The sequence below is a fragment of the Falco biarmicus genome, chromosome 4 (genome assembly GCF_023638135.1).
Source record: "Falco biarmicus isolate bFalBia1 chromosome 4, bFalBia1.pri, whole genome shotgun sequence".
NCBI lineage: Eukaryota > Metazoa > Chordata > Aves > Falconiformes > Falconidae > Falco > Falco biarmicus.
Window position 1 is genome coordinate 89,895,958 of NC_079291.1, and position 12,208 is coordinate 89,908,165.

A 12,208-nucleotide genomic window follows, 5' to 3' on the forward strand; every position below is an offset into this window, starting at 1 on the left:
ACTGTGATGCCTGGACACACTCTGGGCACCTCACCCAGCTCTGCATGGCACCAATGGCAAAAGCCTAAATCTTGGAGTGGCATAATAGGAATGTTTTTGCAGGAATAAAGCTGCTTATTTCCTCATTTCAGCTGTAACACTGCATTGGATAAAAATACATTGCTGGCCTGCCATGCAGCGAGCTGTAGCCACCTTGCAAAGGTCTAACCAACATCCTGACTGCTGCTGTTCTACCTGCCACGCCTGCTCTCTACTGCCACACTCCTGAAGGAGTTTAATGAGCCATTTTTAAATCAGAATAGACACTAGACACTGCTATAAGCAATTTTTAAATGTGCAGTGTGGATGTGGCTTAGACTAGAAGAAAAAAATTGGGGAAAAAAAAATGTGTGTGTGTGGGGAAGACTATCATTCTGAAACCCAAGACCATCTACCTGGCTCCATTCCCCAGACCTGAGTATCTTCTGGACATGGATTGTCTAACAGCTTTCCATATTGGATTCAGCAAGTACTGCACAAACCTGCTCCTAAAGGATCAGGCTTTTCCATCCCTCATGCCACAGATATTTTGTTATCACTAGCAGAAAGATCTGCTCTTCCTCCAGGGAAAGAATTTAGGAACTCCTGACTTTGAATCTGCCTGCTAGGGAGAACTTCAATTGATATTTGGACTAGTCATAATATCATCTTTAATCAGAGGGTCATCCAGCTAACATATATACATCTATATGGTGTAATAAAGACAGCTACCGCAGGCAGTTAAAACATGTAATTAGATTTGGGTAGAGTAGTGATAACAAGAGGAGGAAATACTCTCAAGTTTATTCAATCTACTGAAACATGAAGAAGTAAAGTGGCAGTGGAATATTTAAAAGTCAGTTTGTGATTAAAAAGATTGGTGCAGAAGAAGTTCAGTTCCATCTACAAAGAAATAGGGTTGTGGCCCACCACCTGGGCTCCCCGGCCATCACCTGGGGAAGTCCGCAGCTGGAATGATAGACCAACCCACAAGAACCCAGGGAGTGTTTCCATATTTTGCTTCTTGCTGGTTTGGATGGTCTACAAAGCTTCTGGGACTTCAAATGAAAAACACGACAAATGAACAACTTCCTCTTAGACTGTCACTGCCTAAGGAAAAGACAACCACGTATGGTAATTCGCTAGTCTGAAGGCAAGTAGCTCAGTTGAACTGCAAGAAAAAAAACCCCACTGCTTTTATGAAGTCTCAACCTTTCTTTTCCTTTTTCCACTGCGCTTCCATTTTCCCTCTGGCACTTGAAATTTTGAGGACTTGTTAGGCTTGTCTCCACATCTCCCGTTTTTACCATGATCCTGCTAGCATCATTACTCTACAGCAGCCTGCTTTTGCTTGCCTGAAACCCTCCTGTAGCTCACACTTGCATCTCTTTGCAGCATTTCACCCTGCCCATGATCAGTGGGTCACTCCTGTTCTTCAACACCAAACTGATGTGGGAATCTCCCCCATATGCAACATTTATCTTTCTATTCAGGCGAATAAAGAACAACAAGGGTGTCTGGGGAATGAAAGCAGCAGTAGGTAAAATCCCACCAAGTGCATTTTGGAGAAGAAAGGGTTTTTTTGCAGGTTTTTTTCTACTGTGGTGTTGTTTTAACGAATGTCAAATCCATGCAGTCACAGATGTTCATCATTGCTATAGTATTATTGTAAAATGAATAAATAGTAATATAGCAATAATACATCCCATTCAAACTTTAATTAGAAAACACAGGTTCTGCCTGTTGTCTACACTGTCTAGTTTTTCCCATCCTCCAGCACTAACACTTGCTCGATGGTTACATTACACCTCTTCACAAAAACGTTACAAGGATGTACTGCGAGTAAAAGGCTATTCAAACTAAGGCATACGACCACAAACTCTTACACACATAAGCACAGGTCCTTGCAGTTCTGCAATGCAACACAGTGTGCTTGTTCCTCTGAGCATACGCTGAGTCTCAGGACTGGGCTCATGTTTTAATAATCCTCTCTAAGCATGTGGACACGCCATCACCTGTTTTTGGAAGAGTTGCAAGCAACAATAACCAGAATACAATATTCTGCTGCCCTAGTTACTCTAAACCCACCCATCCCTCCCCCCCCCCAAAAAAAAACCCAAAACCCACAACAAAACATACATTCTGCCTTTTTTTTTTTTTTTTTTTCCACTGAAAAGCTCACAAAGCCTTTCAACTTAGGTGATACTTGGTTAAGTTGGCTATGGAGCATGTTCCAAACACAACTTTTCATGAAGCGATTACTATTTAAGCGTGCACTTCCTCTGGCTCACAGTCTATTGCAATTATGCAAATAAGATGCAACTTTATCCTTTCAGCATAATTACATCAAACACAATTGGGCTATATTAAGACTGACTTAAGATGAATTAATTCAGTTCATGTAATGATTTCCTAAATCACCCCATGGGACTATGGCAAAGAAAATTCTGTCCCAAGAGTGACATCAAGTATTGAGACAAATAACTGCGTATCTGGGGGCTGATTCTCCAAGAAACCGAGCGCTTAGGACTCTCTCTGGAGTAGGAGGCTGCTGGGATATTCCCCCTGTTACCAAAAATAGGAACTTCGAATGGTACGTATGTAGACAGGCATAAACACACCAGCACATCTGCACTTCACATCTGTATGTTGAATTGAGGAGTCGTGGCTGGGGGAGAAAAGCTCTCTGAAAAATGCCGTTTTCTACATAATGACCCTTCCAGTTTATGATCTACGTGACCAACAGCTTTACAGACATAAAAAAAATCTGATAATCCAGAGTGTACCATATACACTTGAACATGCAGGCACATTCATTTTCAATGTAATATAACATTTTGTGGCTTATTAGCCTAACATTTTTCCCCGAAGCATGAGAAGAGGCTAGCAGTACCACGTACTTCAGGTTAAGGTATAGGGCTGCAGTGCTCTCTTTCCTCTGAAGTTTTTTAGGAATCTTCTAATGGATTATAAATGCTATTTAACACAGTGATCAAAGGAAAAGGAATAATAATTTAAAAAAAGCCCAAACCCAACCAAGATGCTCTTGAGGAGTAAAAATAAGGGTAACCCCCTCATTCATGACTAATTAAGAAGCTTGCAGCAGTCCAGCAGGAATTAAGCTGGTGCGTAACTGCTGCCTTGACCTGGCCCCCGTAAGCCGCAGGGCAGGGGCTGCAGGGCTGCAGCCCACCACACAGAAAGGAGACTGCTAGGCTGGGGTGCTGCTCAAGACATGGTCCTTCAGGGCAAACTGCGCTCCATTCTGTTAATTTAGTTTGTTTCCATCAATTTACAGGGGGAAATCAAGGCTTCTCATGTCATTTATTTTATGTCTTCATCTAAAGAAATGCATTACTAAATTTTAGGAAGCAGATGTTCCTTGCTGGATGATGAAAGAATGACATTAAAATGCTTATTTCCAGTTCTCTTGGATTCATAGCCAAATGAAATTACTACAACAACAGAAAGAAAAACAAAACAACATACAGCAGTCCAAATGCAAGACAGGCAGACGATCCATATGGATAACAGCCTCGCTAAGGAAAGAAATGCTAATACCTAAGGATTACTTAGCTCTGTAAGTAACAGATTTCAGTGGATGTTTCTTAGTGGATGAAACAGAAATGGAATCAGTCTGAAAGGGGAAATGTTGAGTTCTGGAAAACTGCTTCAGGAGAATGGGAATTGGCTCTGCACTCTTAACCATCCCTTTACTCTTCTTCCTAACAGGACTAAGCAGATGGCAGATACAGATGGCAATTAGGGATGGATGAACAGGATCAAAAAAGGTAAGAACCAGCGTGAACCTTTCTGAGCGGTCACAGAGCAGCCAGGAAACATTTGCTATTGACAGTGCAACTGCTATTCTGGGACGCTTTGCTCTGCCTCCCCTTTTCACACCAAGTACAGTACCCACTTCTGGCTGAGTGTTTTTCCCTTTCTGGAAAGCAACCTGGAACTCATGGACCTCAAAATATCTGTCTGCTGTATGGCAGCCATTCCTGAAGGAGGAACACAATTATATATACAGGCAAAATGAAATTTAAGCATCACGAACAAGTAGTCATGCAATCTGCATGACTACAAGTGCAAAATGCAACCAGCCAACTTTTAGACATTAGTCTAATGTGTTCACTGAACGAGGAGGTATTTGTGGGCTCAGCGGACAGGGTTTTTTTCAGATACACTAAATACACTGATATTTGTAACCGTTATTTAACTGACTGTCTGTACCTGAACCCTTCCACTCTGTTATCATCACTTATTCTGTCCAAAAGCAAACCTCATGTTTCCCATTATGTGCAATGTGCCTAATGTGTAATATAGAAGGAAAATATATTTAAACAAACAAATTCGGAAAGTTTTTGTTTCTGGATACTGTTGGCAGACTTTTTGTTTCTGCGTCAGAAACCCTCAGGGATCAAAACAGACAGTATGGAAAGATGACTAAAATACCCTGGTTTTCAGAAACAAAACACTCCACTGTCTATCAACTTCACGTATTTATGGAGAAATAACATGTGAAAATGCCTCCAGGGTTTAAAAAATGTAAAAGGATGAGGCATATCATATACCTGAGAAGAATAACTAATGCAGCGGTAGTGCAGACAGTTGCAATGAACACAAATGTTGGTTTTGCAGTGAGTGAAGCTAGCAGGACTTATTTTAATGTGGGCAACACGTTCAGGGACTCTTTGGAGACCCTGCCTGACACAATGCCATGAGCCAGCCAAGGAGTTTGTGTTCTTTACTCAGTGCCTTCCTTATAAAGAACTTTTTGTATTAAAGAGAACATGGACTCTAACTGACAAATTTGGTTTGCCCAGAGGAAGCCACATAGATAGTTAGAATCTATAGAGACAAAGGGGATAACAAATTGAGGAGAGATCAGACAACAAACACTTCAGAACACAAAGACATGTTGAGAAACAAAGAAATTATGTAAAAAAAGTTTCCCATAATCTTTATATACACATTCGTATGTACAAGCACGTATATTTGCGAAGCACACAAGCAATACATATAAACAAATATCATGCTTGATCCGAATGAAACAAAAGTTAAGCTAAGTTTAAATGGAAAGTGCTGATCTAAAAAATATTTTTTCCTTCTTCAGTAGAAAAGTTATCCACTGCTTCAGGGAGGATACATAAAATGCAAAAGATTTTCTCTTCCTATGTATATACATAATATGTTAAAATCATTTTGGTTTACTTTCTTTTAAGTGATAAAGGCCCTGTCATACCACTACAGCTTAATATAAGCTCTGAAATCATGCTTTAAATAAATAACTGCTGGTAGTTTCTCAGCTGTGGAAATAATGTATAGTTTTCAGATGAGGAACACAGACATTTAGGAAAATTTCCAGAGATGAAGACTTAATGTACTTTATAGTCTTTTAATCATACCACGTCTGTACGCATTTATCCACAAAACACACAGGAGGAAAGTTTTTTTGGTACCACCAGTGTTCCAGGAAGCAGGAGGGAGACCTTACCCTCTATGGTGGCTCGCTTGGGCAGGATGGTGATGGCTCCCTCTGCGACGTCCTCCTGCTGCAGGAGCGGGCTCACCTTGGAGCCCCATGTGTCCGAGCCCACCCATAGGAAATGGCCAACCTGGTCTGCCCTCTTAGCGGCTGCAAGGATTTGCCTGCAGAAAAGATAGTTTTGTTCACAAATTAATATCACTTGAACATATAACTGCTTGGGGAAAATGGCGTACTGCAACTGCAGAATGAGCAGAAATTACTGTAACCAGCATGGCTCAGGAATTTCACAACACACTGTGTCACAATCCATGCAGCACAGGGGACTCTCTCTTAGTTCACCGCATGTCCTAAGACTGACATACTGATTCCACTCAAATGTGTATCTTTGCCATTGACTTTACTGCAACTTTATCCTAACTTCCTTGTGTCTTGTTTTGTAGAACTGAGCCTCTCAGCCACTGACAGTGCCATCACAATGTTAAGCTAATTTAAAATTCTGGAAAAAGAATATAGAAGACAGGCAACTGAGAAATGAAGGTCACACTTCTAAAATATTCTTTATATTATTTTATGAGCGAGGTGTATGTGGTTAAACCTTGAGCACCTTATGTGGTTTAACCTTGAGCATCCGAGTGATTTGATGACCAGCAACCATCATTTGCCATAAAACAGACTCTGACTTAGTGAATAATACATAGTAGTACAAGCTTGGAGAGAGGGGCACCTTCTGAATGCCTCTTTCAGTGGTAAGATCAGACTTGTCATCCATTGCGTGAGTGACACTATGCCAGGAAAAGCTTCCAGACCTTCATCAACAACATTCCTGTCTGTCCATCCCCCCCCCCTTCCCCCCGCGATGTATGGTCTGGGGCACCATGTCAGCCAGGGCAGCAACAGCAGCACCTCCCTGCCTGGTGCCACCCTCCACAGTGCTCTTACCAACAGACATTTCCACTTCATTATTCATATTCTTATTTGCTTTCTCTTTTCTGCACAGCTATCAAGCACAAATGAATCAATTCCCTCAGTCATCCTTACTTTATGTCCTCATCATTGGCAAAAATAACGATGGCCCTGGCATTGGGAGTTTCTAGGAGCTGCTTGATAATTTTATCAAAGTCGATGGTCTTGTCTTTGCGATCCTGGGGGATTTTCAGGGACTGAGCAATGCAGAGCCCACCTGTTTAAGAAAGAAGAAAGAAGAAAAGGACTATGTCAGAGGAGAGCACAAAAAAGTCACTGGGAAATACACGTGGCTGGAAGGGGAGCCTGGCAGGAAGAGAAACTCTCCAACCGCATCACTGCCCTTATGGAGCATTTAATCTTCACGTCATCCTTCCTGAGGGATTCGTACCATTTTGGGTTCTGCAGAGAGCACTCGCTGCGCTACACACAGCCTGCATGACTGGGTAGGTTCACAGATTAAACAGATGGGCAAAACCAATATCATAGAAAAGTGAAATAAACAATTAAACCAGTCAGTAGAGGGATTAAAAAAACCCCACAAACCCAACAAACAGACAACAACCTGAACAAGCTTAAACTAATTGTGAAAAAACAGCAGGCTAAAAGGCATGTGACGTTGACAATGTATTAAGCAAACTTTATCTTGGTGAAGAGCTGAGATACTTTTTAATTTTACAAGTTGAAGGATATTGATGGAAAAGGCTTTCTCTGAAACAACCTATCTGGAACAGGAACAGCAAAGAAGTTGAGATACTGGCAAAGCAAAGATTGTTCAAGAAAATCCATACTTGTTCAAATGCCCATCACCAAATGGGATGGAGTGGCCCAAGCAACTGAAACCTCAAGATAAAGTACATGTCTGTGAACGGGACTTCTCATAAATACACAGGTAACACTGCAAAAATAGTATCAACACCATAACAGTGATAAATACATCCATACCGAAGAAATACTCACTTTTAGCACAGTTCACAGAATAGTTACATAGCTTCTTCTAGGCAAAAACCCCAACCAACCCAAAACCCCAAACCAAACCAAACAAAAAAAAAAATCAATCACATTTGCAGTAAAAAAAAAACCACAAACATTTCCAGTGACCTTCTGCTTGTTATTGGCAGATGAAAACACAACTTTTGCCTTCGTTATTTTATTTCTTTGTGATAAACAGCATCTTTTATGGCATCTTAGATACCAACTTCCTCAATATACTGCACAGTGTGTTAATTAAGAAAGTATCAGAGATGCACAATAAGAAACAGCAGTGGGGATGAGTTGATTGAAAGACAGCAGGACAAAGGAGATAGTCACAGATATGCTTTAAAACACAGATCTAAAAGTACCATTATATGAAGTAACAGAGGAGGTGTTCTCAGGAAACGAACCCAGAGGCAGCAGCTTATCCACCACCCGAACAGGCTGCCTGCCCTCTGCCAGCGGACAAGGTAACCATCCCAAACCGCGTACATCCCAACGCAGGCGTACAAGCACCTGGAGGGAAACCACCCAGCATCCTCAAAGACCTGGTGTATTGTTTTAGAATTGCAAAATGCAGCTCTTCTGCAGATCTCAGAGCACTTTGCAAAGTAGGTCAGGATCATTTTTCCCTGATGGGATGTTTGGATGTTGAGAAGCTGAGACACGAAGGTTGCTTGAAGTCAAGCCAGGTTTGTTGGCACTAGCTGATCCAAAAACTCCGGGGAAAAAAAAGATTGGTTCCGGTGGGAAGAAATAAAATGGTGAAAAGGAAGGCTGAGAAAGAATAACACAGAATAACAATCCCCAAGTCTTTCTCTGATTCACACAGAATGCTTCATTTTGTTTTAGAGTTATTACAACCTCAAATTATTGCAACCTGATTTTCTTCTTTAAAGTAAAGCAATATTGATTTTTAAAAGTAAATTTAATTTTTAAATGGGGAAAGAAAGTCTCGTTGCACTAAGTTCAAGAAGTTTAAACATTTTCAAATGCTCTTTTTATTTATTCCGGTCAAAATTTGACAGAATCAACTCCAATCCATGAGCGGAGTTATTCGGCTTTCCTGAAATGCCCCACATGGCATGGATTACATGCTGGTTAAAAGCACAACCCCCCCCAGCCAGCGCTGGGTTTGAGCCTGAGACTCCTGCTCCATGAGGAGTCTCCCAAGGCATCTCCCAAGCACAGGCAGCTGGAAATCGAGGGGAAGCCATCCATGTTCCTCTGTTGAGGAAAAATGTCTCTGTCCTGGCATCACGCCTAAGGAGAATTTAAAGTTATTAGCTGCTCCTGGAAAGTACCCGTGCCTTCCCTGGCACTCCATCATGCCAAGCCAAGCTACTTCCAGTCTCCCATGACTGATTTCTCTTGTTAAACATGGGCATGGCACCTTTGGAGAATTCATTGAAAGAAAAGAAACAGAACAAATTAAAAAAAAAAAAAAATCCAAACCAAACCAGCCCACAGACTGTTACAAAGCTCCAAGATCTGTCACTTGAAAATTTATGCATTCCCTCCACAGTGCCCTTCAAGAGGCTCCCACTTAGACACAGCAGAACGGAGAGGATATATTTTATAGAGTCAAGACCAAAGGGCTTTCGCATGCTGGATAGAGCCATTATTTAGACACATCTGAAGCTGCTGCAAAGATTCTTCTCAATCCTTCACAGCCCTCCACTGCTTCCATTCAGTAAAAGCGAGCTTTTTCACAAGAGGATTGGAAATACCACCCCAGAGAACAGACACCAGCAGACAGGCTCACGCAGCAATATTCCCCAACAACTGAGTTCTAATTACTGCACCCGTAAGTAACTTTCAGGGCCTTTTGAGAAGAATGCCTGCAGGTGCTCGTCCCCAGGTACCACGGCTCCATCACAGAGAAACGACCACCCCACCAGGCGTGCAGAGAAGCAAGACCAGCAGCAAAAGGGTTTCAGACCCCGCACCCATGACAGTAATATTTCTGTAGTTAAAAGTCTATTGATGTTAAAGGATCCTTGTTTCCAGGGGAAAAAAAAAGAACCCACGCCCTGCCCTCAGATGTGATACATTGTTGTTGTAAAACTATTATTAAAAAAATCAGTATTTAATATTAAGTAATTGCAACCCACATGACTTAAGTGCTTGAAAAACAAGCAAAAAATTGTTGAGAGGGCTGCTAGCTCAGCAACCCACCCTGACAATAATTACACCTATTGTGTGGGTCATGCAATCTCTATTGCCTGGATGGAGAAGCCAAAAATCTTATTATAGTCGATAATGATTACAGCTGAACTGAGCATCTTTGGACAGAGAGACAGCTGTGGCCAGGCTCTCAATAGCAGGGGAAAGAAGCCTCTAATGCAATGTACAGCTTCAAAGTATATAATTTCCATGTTTTTTTTAAAGAAAGGAGGACCCAGCGTGGACAAAGAAAACAGCTTGGAATTTGGGGGTAGATTTCAGGTCCTTTTTTTGATACAGAGATTTCTACTACCTTTGGGAGGTCAGCTCTTGGTTTCTCTGCTGTCCACTGGTGAAGGGAAATAACAGCACTCCTTTTCTACCTGCCGGTTACGGTAAGTGTGCCGCAGTCAGCACCGAGCATTGAGCCCGAGCTGGGCAGAGAGCTGCTCTGGCAGCCAGGACAGTGGAAGAGCTTTCCCAAATGGAGCAGGTGATGTGGTGGCCTGCTAACCTTTCTGTCACCTCCGGCACAAAGGAAGTATGGATAAATGGCAAAATATAAATTAATAAACCCAAAATACTTTATCAACAGTATGGTAGCTACAATACTTTCAATGTAACAGCTGCAGGAGACACCAGCATTAGAAAGCACTCGCTGAAGCAACGTTAGGAACAGAAATGGCTGCAGCCAAGCAAGGCAGATCAAGGGAAAATAAAAAAAGGCAAAGAAGTAAGATGCAAGAGGACCAAGACCCAGATAATACTACTTAGACATGTTGATAGATATTTGGATTTTAAACTGTTAGTGCCTCTTCCAGGAAAGCAACACTATGACAAATTGACTAATAAGTGCTCCCAGTCACAAAATGGGTCACCGTGTATTATTTTCTTATTTACTTTGTTTTGCTCAAGTCCACATTGGGTAGCATTTGACATCAGAGTACAAACTTGAACTGTAGCAGCAGGGTGATCCATCCCAGCTGCCCGACAGTCACGTCAGCTTCTGTATACATCCAAGATTATGAGCTTGAATAAGACTGTTTTGATCACTGCGGAGGACCTCACAGCAGGCAGAGGCACACAACCTTTTCCATTCCTTTAGCAATAACAGATGCCCAAGGAATCAGGTGTATATTGTTCAAATGTCACTTTAAAGTAAGTTTAACTTTCATATTCTCATCCTGCATTCTTATTACAATAGGAAACGTGCACAGTTATTTACACTGTCAGGTTAATTCACAATGCTCCTGAGGTATAAACCTCCAAGGGAATTACGTGGCAAAAATGTGAAAGTTGCAAATTAAGGATTTTGTCATAGGATTTCTGCAATAATACATTAACCTTGATGGACAGGAGAAGTGCCACATGCTCTAATTAGCTACAAAGTGCTACGGCAATCACTGGCAGCCTGGGAGTTGAACCCACTCCGCACCCAGCACCCGAGATGGGGCTGCTCTGTGCAGCTCCAGCATCCGCAGCCTGCGGCACCAGGAGCTTCCAGCCCCCTGCAGCTGGTCCCACCAGCACTGCCACGCTTTAACCAGTCGGCTACAGAGGGTCCCCCCTCTGTATATATTTATATATACATATCAATATATACTTATATATATTTATAATGCAAAGGCCATTATAAAAAGAATGGATATTAGAGATGAAAAAAAGAGATGTGAACTGTGGTATATGTAAGTTACATCATTCAGACAATTCTGCAAGCAAATGTTTAACTCCTTTCATGGTGGAATCCTAGAAATCCACAGGAATCAGAATATGAATGGTCCTCAAAGCAACAACGATGAAGCAGTCGGTACCATAGCACTCTACCATTGAAACAATCTCCTTTCTCTTCCAGGCTATGTATGGAAGGCTAACATTGGCATCTTTCTTCCTTCCCTGCTGCCAGCAAATGTTTCTGTAATACCATCAAATTTGGCACGGGAGCATCAGGAGCAGACTTGGTAGGTTCAGCCTTTGCAGATGCGCCTTTGTCCAACCAGTAAGCCGGGGAAACGCACAATAATCTATGAAAAGGATAAGACAACAAGGCAAACCATTTCCTCAAACAATAACTTGGAAATTATTTGGTTTTACAGCTTCTAGTTTTCCCAGTGGTTTGTGCCACTTTGGCAAACTGACCCGATTGTTTGGAATTGTTCCTGGAATTAAAATTCCCTGCACTACAACCCCTGGCAGCGCTCAGAAAACACAGAAACACTAACATTTCAACCAAAACTACCAGCACCTCCAGATTTTTTTTTTTTTTTTTGGGGGGGGGAGGGGCAAACAAACAAAATGCAAAGTGAACTTGGGTCCTTTCTCCCTGGCTGATGAAAATCAGTTTTTCCCTCAAATTTTATTTCCAGTAGAAGGGTATTCTGAACTTCATTAAGTCCCTGACAAGACTCATTTTAGCAGAGTTTCTGTCTCAAGAAACACCATTCCTAGTTAATCTTTGCACAACAGAACCTACTTCAGTTTCACTTTGATCCTTATAATGGCCCCTACTTTCTCACATGCTTCTGGAGAACTTTTAATTAAGTGGTGCTGGAGACAGAGAAAATTTATCTTAAGGTATTGCACAGGATGTTGGCA

The 12,208-nt window shown here is 41.7% G+C and overlaps 1 protein-coding gene across 3 annotated transcripts in view; it reads right to left on the reverse strand.

Annotated features, from left to right (window-relative positions):
- GRM7 (glutamate metabotropic receptor 7) overlaps positions 1-12,208 on the reverse strand; it is a 303,828-nt gene that overhangs the window by 136,279 nt on the left and 155,341 nt on the right. For all 3 annotated transcript variants that reach the window (XM_056335569.1, XM_056335568.1, XM_056335570.1), the window contains exons 3-4: positions 6,551-6,692; positions 5,519-5,673 (exon numbers count right to left, since the gene is read on the reverse strand). In XM_056335569.1, coding sequence (XP_056191544.1) covers positions 5,519-5,673; positions 6,551-6,692 — 297 coding nt within the window. The remainder of the gene's footprint in view (positions 1-5,518; positions 5,674-6,550; positions 6,693-12,208) is intronic.